Raw genomic sequence first — 17,464 nt, forward strand, 5'->3', positions numbered from 1 at the left:
TAAAACGTGTATTCCGTAAAATCTCAGGCATAACGAGCACCGCTGTATAATACTCGGGTATAACTTTACGAGTTATTATTCATTTGTTAGATAATAATTTGTTCGGTTAAAAGTTGTTAAAAAATATATATATTGCACAATAAAAATAAAAAAAAATAAAGTTTGCTTATAAATGAAAGTTTAGGCCACGATCAGAGAATCTGATCAATAATCAGTGACCTAAAATAATAATAATAATAAAAATAATTTATATTAATAATGTGGCCTGGATGCCCCCCCTTATGCCCCCCCCTTCTCTGATGGGAGGTGGAGGGGTCTGCAGAGACCTGAAAGCACCTTTGACTCCAGGTCAGTGCTGTTGAAGATTGTTTTTTGTTATTACTTTTTTTTGGGGGGGGGGGTAAACTCTTTCTGTCCTGGTGCTCCATACAAGCAAAGCATTGATTGTGAGGGGGGGTCCTTCAGACACAAAGGTTAACCCCTTCAACACCAAGATTCTTGAAAAGGGGTAAATTACACCAGAGATTTTACAGTAAATATATTTGTTACTATAGTAATGCCTCCCGGCACAGACTGTGCTACAATAGACCTTGCACCATCTAAGCACCATCAGGCCACCTGAAAAAGAGACCTCTGAGGTTCTGAGAGATTATAACATTTTGCATTTTTTTAATATAATGTTATCGCCTTCAGCTAGAAAACCATTCTGGTGCAAACTGGAGTTTTTATACTGAAATTATCCAACTGAACGAACGATCCAGAACGAAACAAACCTTTGCCTGCTTGTTCATCGCCTGCTGGATTTGGTTGCAGCCTATATGTCTGATCATTTCAAGCAAGACATCTTCATTCCCCACCCCGGCGCAGTAATGCAACGGCGTCTCTACCTTCTGCAACATGAATTGAAAATGTATCTGACTTCATAATCATTTATATAAACTTTAAAAATAATACACGTTTATAGTAAACTCAATTCCCTCCCAAATCCTATATTTATATTATTATTATATATATCAATATTATCAATATATACCTATATAATTTATATATATATTTTTATATATTTTATACTCTAATGTAAGTTTTACTGAGACGGTGGTAGATGGGTGGAATAGCCTCCCGGCAGAAGTGGTAGAGGCTAAATCAGTGGATATACATAAAGTGGAAAGAAACAAGATGAGAAGGATAAGCGTAAAAAGAAGCCTTTCCGTAAAATCTGGGGGACCCCCCCCACCCTGTGGCCCTTTCCCCACTGTATCCCCCCTCCCCCGCTAAGAATCAGAATGAATCACATGTTAAAAAAAATCTATTAAATTCTTTTTAAAAAAAATCCAACCACCTTTTGTATTTTTTGATGCCGGCTGTTGCCGGGGGTTAAAGTCCTGAACTTTCACCTTAAAGTACTTTGCGTTTATTTTTCAGACTCTGCGCATAAATATTAATTTGGGGAGCAGGCTGGATCTTGGCAGTTTGGGAGAAGGCGAGAGGCTTTCATGTATCGGGACTGTCAGAGGAAGCAGATGTTGGAGCCAAATTCCAAACACCGTTTACAAAAGTCGAGGGATTTATCATAAACACAGAGACGCGGCTCTAAGCGGGGAAATGAAATGGGATATGGGGCTGGATGGTATCCCTGACATTAACCCTTTAACGGAACCTCCAAATCTCTTCTAGACACTTTTTGGTTCATCCCCGTACCCCATCTTTTTGATTTCCTTTAAACCACGGCCGGCGATACGAAGTCGCTTCATTGATGCTGACGGCACTTTAACGAGTGAGCAGAGAAACTGCGCCTTGACACTGGAAGGGTTAACAACCTAACAATAATATCATAATATGGAACACTATATCAAATTCATTGCATGTTGTTGGGGTGTCCTGTCCATAAATTATGCTTATTTTTTATTTTTTTGTTTTTTCAAATCTTTTGTATCCCAGTACATGTATCCAGACATATGTTTTTTAAGGAAACTGCACTCCAAGGGTTTGGTCTCAGTCAGACGCACTTCATTAGCATTGCCATAAAGCATCAGCTCAGTGTGGTGTTTGAGCCAGGAAAGCCACCCAAAATATCCCATGACTGACAGCAACGGCCGCCTCCAGGTCGGCAGATAAAGGGAGTTTATTGGGGCAAAAATAGATAAAACCAGGGGGTTATTACTGTATACAGCGCTGGGGGTTATATTACTGTATACAGCGCTAGGGGTTATATTACTGTATACAGTGCTTGGGGGGTTATATCACTGTATACAGCGCTGGGGGGTTATATTACTGTATACAGCGCTAAGGGGGTTATATTACTGTACACAGCGCTGGGGGGGTTATACTACTGTATACAGCGCTGGGGGGTTATATTACTGTATACAGCGCTGGGGGTTATATTACTGTATACAGCGCTGGGGGGTTATTACTGTATACAGCGCTGGGGGGTTATATTACTGTATACAGTGCTGGGGGTTATATTACTGTATACAGCGCTGGGGGGTTATATTACTGTATACAGCGCTGGGGGGTTATTACTGTATACAGCGCTGGGGGGTTATATTACTGTATACAGCGCTGGGGGGTTATATTACTGTATACAGCGCTGGGGGTTATATTACTGTATACAGCGCTGGGGGGTTATATTACTGTATACAGCGCTGGGGGTTATATTACTGTATACAGCGCTGGGGGGTTATATTACTGTATACAGTGCTGGGGGTTATATTATTGTATACAGCGCTGGGGGTTATATTACTGTATACAGCGCTGGGGGTTATATTACTATATACAGCGCTGGGGAGGGTTATATTACTGTATACAGCACTGGGGGGGTTATATTACTGTATACAGCGCTGGGGGGGTTATATTACTCTATACAGTGCTGGGGGGTTATTACTGTATACAGCGCTGGGGGGTTATTACTGTATACAGCGCTGGGGGTTATATTACTGTATACAGTGCTGGGGGTTTTATTACTGTATACAGCGCTGGGGGTTATATTACTGTATACAGCGCTGGGGGGTTATTACTGTATACAGCGCTGGGGGGTTATATTACTGTATACAGCGCTGAGGGTTATATTACTGTATACAGCGCTGGGGGGTTATATTACTGTATACAGCGCTGGGGGTTATATTACTGTATACAGCGCTGGGGGTTATATTACTGTATACAGCGCTGGGGGGTTATATTACTGTATACAGCGCTGGGGGGTTTTATTACTGTATACAGCGCTGGGGGTTATATTACTGTATACAGCGCTGGGGGTTATGTTACTGTATACAGCGCTGGGGGTTATATTACTGTATACAGCGCTGGGGGTTATATTACTGTATACAGCGCTGGGGGTTATGTTACTGTATACAGCGCTGGGGGGTTATATTACTGTATACAGCGCTGGGGGTTATATTGCTGTATACAGTGCTGGGGGTTATATTACTGTATACAGCGCTGGGGGTTATATTACTGTATACAGCGCTGGGGGTTATATTACTGTATACAGCGCTGGGGGGGTTATATTACTGTATACAGTGCTGGGGGTTATATTACTGAATACAGCGCTGGGGGTTATATTACTGTATACAGCGCTGGGGGTTATATTACTGTATACAGTGCTGGGGGGTTATATTACTGTATACAGCGCTGGGGGTTATATTACTATATACAGCGCTGGGGAGGGTTATATTACTGTATACAGCACTGGGGGGGTTATATTACTGTATACAGCGCTGGGGGGGTTATATTACTCTATACAGTGCTGGGGGGTTATTACTGTATACAGCGCTGGGGGGTTATTACTGTATACAGCGCTGGGGGTTATATTACTGTATACAGTGCTGGGGGTTATATTACTGTATACAGCGCTGGGGGTTATATTACTGTATACAGCGCTGGGGGGTTATTACTGTATACAGCGCTGGGGGGTTATATTACTGTATACAGCGCTGGGGGTTATATTACTGTATACAGCGCTGGGGGGTTATATTACTGTATACAGCGCTGGGGGGTTTTATTACTGTATACAGCGCTGGGGGTTATATTACTGTATACAGCGCTGGGGGTTATGTTACTGTATACAGCGCTGGGGGGTTATATTACTGTATACAGCGCTGGGGGTTATATTACTGTATACAGCGCTGGGGGTTATATTACTGTATACAGCGCTGGGGGTTATATTACTGTATACAGCGCTGGGGGTTATATTACTGTATACAGCGATGGGGTTATATTACTGTATACAGCGCTGGGGGTTATATTACTGTATACAGCGCTGGGGGTTATATTACTATATACAGCGCTGGGGAGGGTTATATTACTGTATACAGCACTGGGGGGGTTATATTACTGTATACAGCGCTGGGGGGGTTATATTACTCTATACAGTGCTGGGGGGTTATTACTGTATACAGCGCTGGGGGGTTATTACTGTATACAGCGCTGGGGGTTATATTACTGTATACAGTGCTGGGGGTTATATTACTGTATACAGCGCTGGGGGTTATATTACTGTATACAGCGCTGGGGGGTTATTACTGTATACAGCGCTGGGGGGTTATATTACTGTATACAGCGCTGGGGGTTATATTACTGTATACAGCGCTGGGGGGTTATATTACTGTATACAGCGCTGGGGGGTTTTATTACTGTATACAGCGCTGGGGGTTATATTACTGTATACAGCGCTGGGGGTTATGTTACTGTATACAGCGCTGGGGGGTTATATTACTGTATACAGCGCTGGGGGTTATATTACTGTATACAGCGCTGGGGGTTATATTACTGTATACAGCGCTGGGGGTTATATTACTGTATACAGCGCTGGGGGTTATATTACTGTATACAGCGATGGGGTTATATTACTGTATACAGCGCTGGGGGTTATATTACTGTATACAGCGCTGGGGGTTATATTGCTGTATACAGTGCTGGGGGTTATATTACTGTATACAGCGCTGGGGGTTATATTACTGTATACAGCGCTGGGGGTTATATTACTGTATACAGCGCTGGGGGGGTTATATTACTGTATACAGTGCTGGGGGTTATATTACTGAATACAGCGCTGGGGGTTATATTACTGTATACAGCGCTGGGGGTTATATTACTGTATACAGTGCTGGGGGGTTATATTACTGTATACAGCACTGGGGGTTATATTACTATATACAGCGCTGGGGAGGGTTATATTACTGTATACAGCGCTGGGGGGGGTTATATTACTGTATACAGTGCTGGGGGGGTTATATCACCTGTGGAAAGACGTTAATGTCCGGGCCAATTTTTCATTAATATTAAATGATTTACGTGCAATTAGCGCAATTTATATGTAAAACACATTTCTTGTTATGATAATAATGACATGGTATCGGCGGAGTTCTCACCTCTGTTGTGGTGCGTGAGATGTCCCCGTTATATTCCAGGAGGATTCGGATGATTTTCACGTCCTCTTTCTCCGTGTTGATCGCGTCTTTATTCACCGCTGCTGCCAAATGCAGAGCCGTCTCCCCGTCCTGAAACACAGGCAGCGGCAGATGGGACCCCCGTGTTCACTGCCTCCCTCATTATTTCTTTTGCCATATTTTTTTTTTGTTTATTTAAATTTAAAGAAATTTTTTAACATTTTCAAGTTTTTATCCTTGCGGAATATGATGGCGCTATATAAAAAAATAATAATTATTATTATTATTCTTCCTCCATAATCCCCAAATCTGATTCCCCCAATTAATTTACTAAATATTAAATATCTAGAAGTAACTTTAAACACTACACTGAGAGTACAGTTTGTGATAGGAAGGCGTATCTTGGCCAGACAAAAAAATAAATAAATTAATAATAAGTGCATTTCAGAATTAGTTGAATGAGTAATTATAGCGAGAAGTTGTAAAAGTGATCGGATTACCATAAATTACCATAAAACCCGATGGACCGGTCCAATATTACACCACTGGGGAAAAATTCCACCAGAAACACTCTTTTTACCCAGAACGTCCAAATTTACCATTAAAATTACATGTGGGCCTTTCTTTTTTTTCTTCTCAGTAGTTGGACCTCGGCTTGTGCTCCCCGACAAGGCTTTAACCCCTTAATGACAAAATGCATTGTTTTAAATGGGTTTAAAGACCACCCATTGTCCTTAAGGGGTTAAATAGAGCGATAAATGTTATGGCGTTAATGAGATTGTTTTCTAGGCTCACCTCGTTGGGCTCGTTAACGCATCGGGCGGCGTCCGCCGGGCTCTTTTCGCTCGCCAAGTAGTGAAGGATCACCTCTACGATGGGTGGGTGGCAGTGCCGGACCGCTGTGTGCAGTGGGCTTTCTCTAGCCTGGAAAGGCAAGCGCAAAATTGAGATCGGCGCTATTAACCCATCGCGTCAGGGCCGGATTAATGTGGGGGGGCCGGTGTCTCTTTAATCATTTAATAAACAATGTTTGTCGGGTATTGTAAAGATGGGTGGCGGGTCGGAGGAGATATTATCTATTATCCCACAACTATGCCAAGTAAATCCCCTCACTGTATTAGCCTCTACCACTTCTGCTGGGAGGCTGTTCCACTTATCCACCATCCTGTCCTGTAATTAATAGTTTTCTGTTGCATTCTGGGATTTTTAAGAATGTCCGTAGCTTCAAAGTGTGACGGGGACCAACAATCGCAAACGATTATCCACAATACCTTGGAAAGCCAAGCGAGTTCCCCTCCGTCTTCGATCAGGGCAGTAATCATCTTTAGGTTGCCGTGGCGAGCTGCTATGTGCATCGCGGTCTCCCCGTTCTGTCGATACAAATCGTGCCGCTCGTTCGTTAAATGATCAGGGCAGTGTTCTTTTTGAGGGTGACTTTTTGGGAAGCTGCAGTATGTGGCATAACGTGGCAAAGATAACAATTAGCATATGCTGTGAAAATCAACTAACGGGGAGGAATAATCAGCTGCTCAGATGGTATACGCATATGGTGGGTTTTTTAATTGTTACGTGATGTTATAACTTGTAACATGCTGGTTACTCATTGTACAGCGCTTCAGGATAGGACGGCGCTATATAAATCAATAAACAATAATAATTACTAATCCTTCCTTGCTGAGGCTGTTACTGAAGGGTACGTCGGACATGTATGGGGGACACTTTGGGGTACGCCGGGATATGATGTCATACCTCGATGACCTAAACGGTAAATATATCTGTTAATCTCCCCTGTTACCTCCGTCTCTACGTTGACGTCGGCTCCGCTCTTCAGCAGCATCTCCGCCACCTTCTCCCCGTCCTTAATGCGCGCAGCGATGTGCAGCGGGGTCTCCTGCCCCTGCGAGGAAGAAGTCTCAGATATCCTCACCGGTGTAGGGGGTGGGAAGCATGTACTTTATACGGTCAGTAATGTCGGGACGTATAATAACACCTAAGGCAGCACCCCCAGCCGCCCCATCCGCCTGCGTTAAAAGGTGCACCGTGCCTTTAAGACACAGAGCGCTGGGATATGACGTCATACCCGTGTCACCTTCTAATGCTCTCTATGGAGGCTGTGCTGAAAGATGTCCTGATCGCCCCACCTCGACCTGCCGCCCGCTATACGTCACTGAATGGGTGCAAAAAATGCATGAATGACAGAGACATAACTTTACTTGAGGGTCAGAGGCTTAGATGGAACGTAAGGAAAAAACTACTTTACTTAAAGGGTGATGGATAAGTGGAACAGCCTCCCAGCTACAGTGAGGGTATTAAACATGCATGGGATAGACATATGGCTCCTGAATCTAAGACGAGACCAACGGCTGATTAAGGTTTGAGTCTCTACAGCAGGAGAAACGGGCGACTAGACGGGGGCCGGATGGGGCTGATCTGCCGCAAGGTTTTCAGTAATGCTACAGTGTGGCCTTTTGTTGCCCTCTAGCGTTTAAATGTTGTAATTAAACGATGATCCCACAACTCTGCAAAACTAGAATATTTCTGGGCTGGAAAATGCTTTCTCATCCATTACATAACAATTAAATGATTAGCAATGGGGCAAAAGGAGCACTTGCCACCGGGCCCCTGATGTAAGCCCCCTGTGCGGCTCACCTTCCTGTAACATTGAAATATTTTCCTGCATCGCACTGCAGGGCCAGGGATGTGGGGGCCACTCGGTGCACGGCCCCCTGTACTGGGGCCATCATGCACTTTAAAGCATATGATAGCTGAGGGGTCCCTTTACATTTTTGTGTGGCCCCCTGTTACAAATACACGGAGGGGGCAGAAAGGGCTTTTTGACGTAAAGACAATCCAGGAGCTGGGGGGGCGACTTACCTTCCCTCCTTTGAGCTGCACCTGCGCCCCGAAGCCGAGCAGAGTCTGCACCACGTGCGGCTTGCAGTTCTCGGCGGCTATGTGCAGCGCTGTGTAGTTATCCTTGGTCCGCGCATCCACGTGAGAGCCCTTCTGCAGCAAAGCCTTTACGACGGCTGCGTGTCCCCTCTTTGCCGCCGCGTGGAGGCACACGGCACCTGACTTGGGCCGCGAAACAAACCATCAATTATGTTTTTAAACTTAAAACTTGGATCAGCGAACACAACGTGCCATTGCAACACAGGAGTGATGGGAGTGATAAAGGGCCATTGCAACACAGGAGTGATGGGAGTGATAAAGGGCCATTGGAACACAGGAGTAATGGGAGTGATAAAGGGCCATTGGAACACAGGAGTAATGGGAGTGATAAAGGGCCATTGGAACACAGGAGTGATGGGAGTGATAAAGGGCCATTGGAACACAGGAGTAATGGGAGTGATAAAGGGCCATTGGAACACAGGAGTGATGGGAGTGATAAAGGACCATTGGAACACAGGAGTGATGGGAGTGATAAAGGGCCATTGGAACACAGGAGTGATGGGAGTGATAAAGGGCCGTTGGAACACAGGAGTGATGGGAGTGATAAAGGGCAATTGGAACGCAGGAGTGATGGGAGTGATAAAGTTGTGAAGTTACCTTATTGGGCATATGAAGCAGAACCCCCTTCTTCAAAAATGCCAGCGCAGTTTCTGGATGCCCGCACTGTGAAGCGATGTGCATGAGGGTACTGCCATCCTGTATGGGATATTAAAAAATGCACAATGATAATGTTAAAAGAAGAGGCCAGAATCTAACACTAGAGGGTCAGGGGATTAGATAGAATGTAAGGAAGCTTTACTTTACTGAGAGGGTGGTGGATAAGTGGAACAGCCTCCCAGCAGAAGTGGTCCTACTTACTTTAGTCCGAGCTAAAACGTTGGACTTAAACTTCTCAGTGAGAATTTCCACCAAACCGGTGTGTCCTCTTTCTGCGGCAATGTGCAGCGGGGACCGGTCCATCTGCAAAGGGTGACAATACCCGCGTGTTAACATCATTCACAGGTCTGAGGGGAGATATCCATTGATTTTAGGTTAATTTTAGGTTTTTAGGTTAATTGCCCCACCTCCCACACCTGGCTCCTCCCCCTCCTATAAAAATTAGCAGGAGTACTGCTGTGATGGAGCGGCCCGGCGGGAATGGCCCCAGTTTTCGGCGCTCACCTTGTCTGCTATGTTGGGGTTGGCTTTGCATTGATGTAAGAACTTCAGCATGGTCTCGTCTCCTTCCCAGGCCACGACGTGTAACGCGGTCTGACCTTCACCCTAATAATCGGATACAACATGCGGCAATCAGTCATTTTTTGCCCCCATCGCTGCCCTGGTATTTTTATGGACACCCCCCTACGCAGCGCGTCTTCTTCCAGAATGTTAACGTTGGTGGATAATGCAAAGCTTTGACCCATCCCTCCTACGTGTCTGGTTTTTAGTTCATGTAAATTATTGGGGTTGCATAAATAAAAGAGTTATTCTGTTTTGTATATGCAGAAGCCGCCATCTTGCTGCCCCATCGCGGGGTTAAATCCCCCCCGTCGCCCTGAGATATCTGTGATAATAGCGTTACGGAGGGACCTGCGCGGCCGGAAACAATCTCTAGCGCTAGAGCCTCATGCGCCGCCTGCTAAAACAACGCGGGGAGAGAACAGGAAGTGGCTTACAACTTCCTGTTTGGGATGACGGGAGGATTCCGATGCAATCTGCACTGAAGGATCATGGGAAACAGAGGGGAAATTTGCATACCTTTGATGGATTTTGCTGTTTAAAAAATATATATCCCAAATAACTTAAAAAACAACTTTAAATAAAGTTTGAAATGTTTTGAACAAGCTTATTATACATCCAGATACTCACATTCTGACAGTCGACCGAGGCTCCGTGTTCCACTAAGGCCTTGGCCACTTCTAGGTCTCTCTTTCTACAACACGCATGGAGTGCCGTGTCGCCATGTTTCTGTTAACAAACACGCATCATTGTTACATATTATAAGCCGTGCCACATCGCCCTAACCTATAGGGTCATATCGTTCAGAAAAGATGTCTGGTTTCCTATATAATTAGTATATCGTTTAATATATATATATATATCACACACATTATATACAGGCGGGGATCACTCCATATTTAACATACTTTATTGTTGGCTCGGAGCTGGACGTCCGTCTGCACCGACAGAAGTTCCTTGACGACACCGAGGTTACCCGATTCCACCGCTAGAAACAGGGGGATGCAGCCGTCCTACAACACAGATATAAATATTAAAAAAAGAACATTTATTTTTATTTTTTTTAATATAAATGTGATACTTCAGCTGTAATTGATCAGAAGAAATAGACGATATTGTCATATATTTAGTTATATTATGATGTAATAGATATTGCTATGGCAACTAGCTGTCGGGTGTTAGTTATTTTTAAAATATCCTTAAAGTTTCAAAACGTGGAATGTTTCTTCTGATTGGACCGTCCCATCGGGCACTCCGGCAATGAGACTTTTCCAAAAACGTTGTACCAGAATCACCTTTTATACCCCAAAAATTCCAAAACTTAGTTGGTTAAAATAATTCCAGTAAAGGGAAAACTTTTTTTTTTTAATGAAACAATTAACATAGTGGTATGTTTCGCTCTCAAGAGCAATACCAAAATATATTATTTTTAATGTAAAATGTGTTAAATGTGTGCGTTTTTTATTGTTATCTCTCCAACACAGCATAATAACGCTTTTATTGTCCTTAGATTGATCTGACACTGTGAAATTTGTTTTTCGATAGTCACTATGAACCAGGCATTACTTTGGACATTAAAGTGGTTGTCAGGACTGTCCTGGATAATTCGAGACTTTTGGCAACTATGCTCCTATAGCAAGCTGTGGCTGGGCTTCCTGGCCAAAGCTTGCTAGCCCAAAGTCTTCTGGCCTGTGGCTCATACGGAAACGCAGTACACGGGGAGGCCACGCCACAGACGTTACATGCTTCTGCTACTCATCCCTTTATCGCATTACCTTGTCCTGGGCGAGTCGCGCCTCTTTGTGAGATGCTTTCAACAGGGTTTGGATCACACCGACGGCCCCACTTGGGCGAAGGGCCGCAAAATGGACAGGCAGCTGGTCCTTGGCCTATGGGACACACAATAAATGAACCTAACTTTGGCTGATTAAATGAATGATCGTTTTGAGATTTGATAGCTTTTATATTCTACAACTTCAGATGAAGGTCTTAGACAGTGCATGGGGTAGGCATACGGCCCCTCAATCTAAGACGAGACCAACGGCCGATTAAGGTTTGAGTCTCTACAGCAGGAGAAACGGAAGACTAGACTAGAATGAGTCTTATTGGCCATCAAATTCTATGTGTAGATTCTTATAGCGGTTTAGAAACACATCCACCACTAGATGGCGGTGTCTCAATCCCAATGCAGGGTCACAGAGAGCGTTCTCCACTGGATAGACTTTCCCTGATCTTTGTTCTTTCCAGCTTGAGCCTTTAAATTTCACAATTTAAATGTTATTTTGGATTATGAAAATGAAAGCAACATTCTCCTGTGTGTGTCCTAATGAAAATACACGATATGCCTATTCTACCGCTAACGGCTCAGAAGGCCAGGGCCGGTTTAATAATTCTTTTTGTGCCACGTACCCCACCAGGGATATTTGGATCTGCCTTCTTGTTCAGCAGGAGGCGGATAATCTCTTCTTTAGAATAAGCCGCCGCCACGTGTAGAGCCGTACGATTGTCCTGAAGCGAGAAAATAATATTTAATGAACAGGGAATAGAAGATAATGGCTAACGAGGTGACCTTAATTAGACATTTCTTGGTCCAGGCAAAATACTTGGTCCGGCTTACATCGACTTCTGCTTCATAGGACAAACGCTTTATTTTCTTAATGGTTTCCGGTCTGTAGAGCAATTTTCGATGATGGTCAACAAACGTTACGGATTTAATGAACATGCATATAATAGATAGGGAGGAAGGACATGTACTCGTACAGGTTAGAGAGGAGAGAGCTGGTTGAAATATCCCCCCCACAAAAAAAAAATGTTGAATCAGCAACGTTTATAAAAAGAATCTGACCAAATTTGATCAAATGTTGCACAGTGAAGCCTTCTGCGGAAAGTAGCTTTTTGTAAGTACAACTTTTTTTGTGAAAACAAACAAATTTAAGATTTCCAAAAAAAAAGTATTTTTTTTAAGTTTCCATGGATATTTGGAGCTAGGATGGTTAAGTTGCATTTCAGAGATCTTCCCAAAGCAGGCTACCTGGAGGTCTCCTTCTTTTGTTGTTTGTGAGAGGCGGGGCTAATAACCCATAGGGGTGGGGCTAGCCCCAAACAATATTGAATGTATGGAAAATAGGAAAAAAGTGGGCGTGGTTAAACACAGCTTCTCCAGCCTGGTAGAAGGAGAAAAGTGAGCTGGAGACCCCGAGAAGCAGCTCTTTACCCGGAGACCCCGGGCCAAACCCGGAGAGTTTCATGGTACGGGTGTACTAAAAGATTGTGCGTGTCTGTGGTTTGGGGTATAACGTACTTCTGTATTTTTACTATTTCGCAAAAAATTGAAAACTGTATTACTGTAGATTTTTTTTTAGCTACAATGACAGCTCTGTACATCGAGAACTTGTGATTAGCGCCTGTTAATGATTTCGTACCACCTGTAGTCACTTTCTGCTGGAGACAGATACTTAGTTCATTGATTGAATTCCTCAGGTTGCCACGTGGTATCCATCGATAACAAACTTTGGCGACGAGAAGGCATGTGCTGCTGCAATGACCTCAACCACAATCATTAACCGTGGAGGTGTCAGAGGACACGGCTTCCCATATACATGAGGAATAATCAATATACCACCAGCCTCACACAATTGTGTTCTCAACTCCTGTAAGAATGTTTTTTTCATTTACTGAGAGGGTGGTGGGTAAATGGAACAGCCTCCCAGCAGAAGTGGTAGAGGGTAATACAGCGGGGGTATTAAACACGCATGGGATAGACATACAGCTCCTGAATCTAAGACGAGACCAACGACTGATTAACGTTTGAGTCATTACAGCAGGAGGAACAGGCTGACTAAATACCTCTCTTGTAAAGTAGCATCTGCGGCTGTAACCTTTCACTATTGTGAGTTAATAAAAATGTTTTTTGGTGTTTAGGCGGTGGCTTTTAGTGTCTTATTGCCTCCCCGCGGAAGAACAGTAGGGGGTCATCTCGGAAGAAGAGTCTCTAAGAGCAAGAACTCATTTGGAAGGTCATCACCAAGTGCGAGGGGGTGTAATGTGCTCCCTGTTCACGTGAATTCCGATCGCGTTGCTATGAGAAAAACGTTGGCTCTGATCGGAAAACCTCCCGCGGTCAGCGAAAAATCCAATAACTGCCCGACGGCCACAAAACCACCGATAAAAAAAACAAAACAAACAAGGAAAAAAACAACAACTTTTAAATGAAAATTCTTCTTTTGATAAATAAAATTCCATCCATTATTGTGCGGCTCAGTAACCATTTCTCATAATTAATAAATAAATTAAACATAAATAATAAAAAATAAACAATAAAATAGTGCTACGGAATCCGCTGCGGCTCTGTTCATTAATAAAATAAGTTCTGGATTCTGAGAAGGTCCCTCCTCGCCAAAGCGAGTCCAGATTTATATGGGAGGCGCTGCTCACTATGTCGTGTTTGCCCACCGAGCAGCACTATGGAATATAATAATAAAAAATGGATATTGCCGTAATTGCTTAAGTCTTTAGCCGAAGATGATATATTTCATAGGGTTAACATTGGAAAAGATGTGAGGTTGCATAAGCTTTCTTGACCTCGGAGGTCTCATTTTCAGATGGAAATGGAATATGATGGCACTATGTATATATATACTGTACATATATATTATAATATTTAATCTCTGATTGAGTTGTACGGTGTTTATCTGGTAGGGATAACCAATTATTAAATTATATGAGAAACATAGAATCTGCCGGCGGATCAGCCCCCGTCTAGTCGCCTGTTTCTCCTGCTGTAATGACTCAAACCTTAATCGGTCGTTGGTCTCGTCTTAGATTCAGGAACCGTATGTCTATCCCGCGCATGTTTAATACCCCTCACTGTATTAGCCTCTACCACTTCTGCTGGGAGGCTGTTCTACTTATCGGCCACACAAATTTTATTTATATTGTGTCAGCAGGTTCTCTAGCACCATCTGATATTTTTTTGTGGGGAGGGGGATTAAAAAGATTCCCTATTTTTTCTCTTTCAGGTGTTCTTTACTATTGCATTAGGTGGACCCTGGGCTAGCAGTAATGGTGAACGGGGTTTAAAGGTCTAGAACGTTGTGTTCTCGAGTATAGAAACCTCCTGGGTTCCAGGTCTTTGCGTGAGTTACTGATGGGGGGGGTATTATTTACTCACCTTTGTTCTCTCGTTAAGATTTACGCCCAACTCGAGGAATCGTTCAACAATGGAAAGCCGGTTTTCTTTAACTGCGATCATAAAAGGTGTGAGGCCAGATTCCTGGGGGGGAATCAGAACGATTTCAGCAATCTACAAATTCACCTTAATAATAATAATAATAAAAATAATAATAATAACAATAATAATAATAATGATAAAAATAATAATAACAATAATAATAAAAATAATAATAACGATAATAATAAAAATAATAATAGATAATTCTGTGTATCTGGTGCCGTGTTACATACATGCCGTGTTCGCTGGGGCTGTTATATATAAAAAGGGTCCGGCTCAACTCCAAATGCTCCTTAAAGGGGCTCTATCACTGGAAGAGTCTCTTTCCTACAGGGACGGTCTTTCAATACCTTGGCTGACCCCATCATACCTCCCAAGTGCCCCTCATACCCTCCCAAGTGCCCCTCATACCCTCCCAAGTGCCCCTGTCATACCTTCCCAAGTGCCGCTGTTATACCCTCATAAGTACCCCTGTCATACCCCTCAACTGCCCCTGTCATGTCTCCCAAGTGCCCCTGTCATACCCCCAAGTGCCCCTGTCATACCCCCCCCAAGTGCAGGCACAAAAAAACACATAATGCATGTATACTTAATACTAATGTTTTATTGGATCATCACGGGCATCTATTATCTGCCCAACCATTCCCGGACCGGCCACCTGGCACATCCGGTAAATGCCCCGTGGACACGTGCCCAATGCTGCCTCCTGCGTACCATTATTGGGCTTCACGTGACGGATCCTAGTGGCCTTAAAGCGCGAGGGTCGATTTATTTATCCCCAGTCCGTACCTGCGCCAAAATCCACCCAACAATTTATATAACGGCAACAGACGTTTACCCCGGGGGTTCCATTAAAGGTGACCCGGTATGTTCTTTGGATATAAGCGTCACTATTTTATGATAAAATGTAGCAATTGAGCTTCTTTGGGTTCTTTGTGAAGGAGAGTCTGGCAGGTTCATACCGAGCACGCGGAAGCAGAAATAAGCGGGAAAAAAGACTATTATTATTATTAATGCCCCATCTCTGAAATAAATTACTAGAATCCAGGAGACTTGGACTCCGTCCAGAACGTTGCATTCTTCTCTCGAGCTCCGGTAACAATGAGCCAATGGTCGGCTTTCCTCTCTGCCGATCTCGTTTCAGACGTCTCCTCCTCGCACAATGGCCGTCTGTTCAGCTCGGTCATTATCCTCGGGGAACGTCCGCGGTCCGCGTGAGACATTTCCGGGCAGTGCGGCGCAGATTATCTCGCTATCACAGTGTTCCTGCGCAATGTTTTTATTGGAGCGGTTACTTGACAGCAAAACAGTCGGTAGATACGGAGATCGGCCCTCGGCCCTCGGCGAGGCCAGGTTCATAGGAATAAGCCTATGTGTTGAGTGACGTGGGCCATGTAATCCGATTCCCCGTGCGGGAAACAATTATTCCGGCACGCTTGCCAAGTTTCAGAAGTTTTTTTGTTTTCTGGTGGAGCGCCTGCTGATTGTTCTGAATTGTGTGGTATGATAATGCGACACCTCGCGTGTTACGTGGCCGGTGGAGCGATATGATGTCACGCAGCCATGTTTCGTGGCATTCTCATACCTTGGAACTGTCTGGGTTGGACCCAGAGTCTCCGGGTGAAGCCCTGCATTCCCGAGTCTCCGGGTTCAGTTTCCTCTTTCTAACAGCATGGGGTGTGGTGTTTGGTGACACTCCGCCCACTTACCCTCTACTGAAGGCTATCTGGTGCTAACTCCACCTCCATGCATGGATTGCCCCACCCCTTTCAAGCCACTCCTCCAGGAGAGAGAGGTTGCCTACCCTAGGAAGCTCACAGGTATATCCATTGTGCCTACAAAACACCTGTGCAGTCTGGTCAGAAGCCACAGGAGGTCCATCTAGTGAGACCTGACCGAGCACAGGGCCCCCAGGAACCACTCTGCAACTGGAGTCCTCGCTGGGGAGCCCTCCCTGGGATATGATGTCCAGGGGAGGTATAAATGGGCCAGTTGAGAAGATTAGAGCTCTTCCTTGTAACTGCCCATGGAGCCAATGTCTTTTGATCAAACTAAGGATACTGGGGGGGGGGCAGTGGCCAGGAGAATATACAAAAATGGCCATAGTTGTCTAGGAGAAGACACAAAGTCAAAACGATGCAGAGTCACATTCCCATCCAAAGAAGAGACCTCTGAGTTCCCAGAAACGTATGTGATGTACTACTGTTGACTGAATAAGGTATCGCCTTCAACTGAAGACTCCAACGGCGACAAAAAAACATTGTTTTTATATAAATTTAGTAGCAACGGCTTCAAATTCTGGTCCAAAAAGGTCCAAAGAGAACCCACAGAATGCACAGAGCTCAGCGATAGACAAAGTTAATGAGAAATGTCATCTTTTGTTTAACCGAATAAAGAGATTTGAATAAAAACCTGTATCGGTCCTGGAACTTTGGGAAATTATTGAGGAACTGGGAAAATCTTTCCCGGCCATCAGCGAAACTCCGCTTTATTCTTACGGTTATTTTTATCGTTTGTATAAAGCGCCAACGTATTCAGCAGCGCAGCGGCAGACCCAACGCCAGCTGTTACAAGTCTGGAAGCCGTGGAATCCAAGGATAGGAATTTGGCGTTAAGAGCGGTAACGGTTAATGTGCCGTTAGCATGAACCTGCAGTTGCTTGAAGGGACAGTTTAATGTC

At 44.2% G+C, this 17,464-nt stretch overlaps 1 protein-coding gene across 1 annotated transcript in view; it reads right to left on the bottom strand.

Moving 5' to 3' along the window:
• The window catches only part of LOC128497762 (serine/threonine-protein phosphatase 6 regulatory ankyrin repeat subunit B-like), a 32,412-nt gene that overhangs the window by 13,641 nt on the left and 1,307 nt on the right, over positions 1-17,464 (bottom strand). The window contains exons 2-15 of the mRNA XM_053467922.1: positions 14,725-14,826; positions 11,964-12,062; positions 11,330-11,443; positions 10,463-10,567; positions 10,185-10,283; positions 9,498-9,599; positions 9,195-9,296; positions 8,934-9,032; positions 8,259-8,459; positions 7,180-7,281; positions 6,651-6,754; positions 6,180-6,303; positions 5,367-5,495; positions 774-890 (exon numbers count right to left, since the gene is read on the bottom strand). Of these exons, the coding sequence (XP_053323897.1) occupies positions 774-890; positions 5,367-5,495; positions 6,180-6,303; positions 6,651-6,754; positions 7,180-7,281; positions 8,259-8,459; positions 8,934-9,032; positions 9,195-9,296; positions 9,498-9,599; positions 10,185-10,283; positions 10,463-10,567; positions 11,330-11,443; positions 11,964-12,062; positions 14,725-14,826 (1,599 nt within the window). The remainder of the gene's footprint in view (positions 1-773; positions 891-5,366; positions 5,496-6,179; positions 6,304-6,650; positions 6,755-7,179; positions 7,282-8,258; positions 8,460-8,933; positions 9,033-9,194; positions 9,297-9,497; positions 9,600-10,184; positions 10,284-10,462; positions 10,568-11,329; positions 11,444-11,963; positions 12,063-14,724; positions 14,827-17,464) is intronic.

Source organism: Spea bombifrons, chromosome 5, assembly GCF_027358695.1.
Source record: "Spea bombifrons isolate aSpeBom1 chromosome 5, aSpeBom1.2.pri, whole genome shotgun sequence".
NCBI classification, from domain to species: domain Eukaryota; kingdom Metazoa; phylum Chordata; class Amphibia; order Anura; family Pelobatidae; genus Spea; species Spea bombifrons.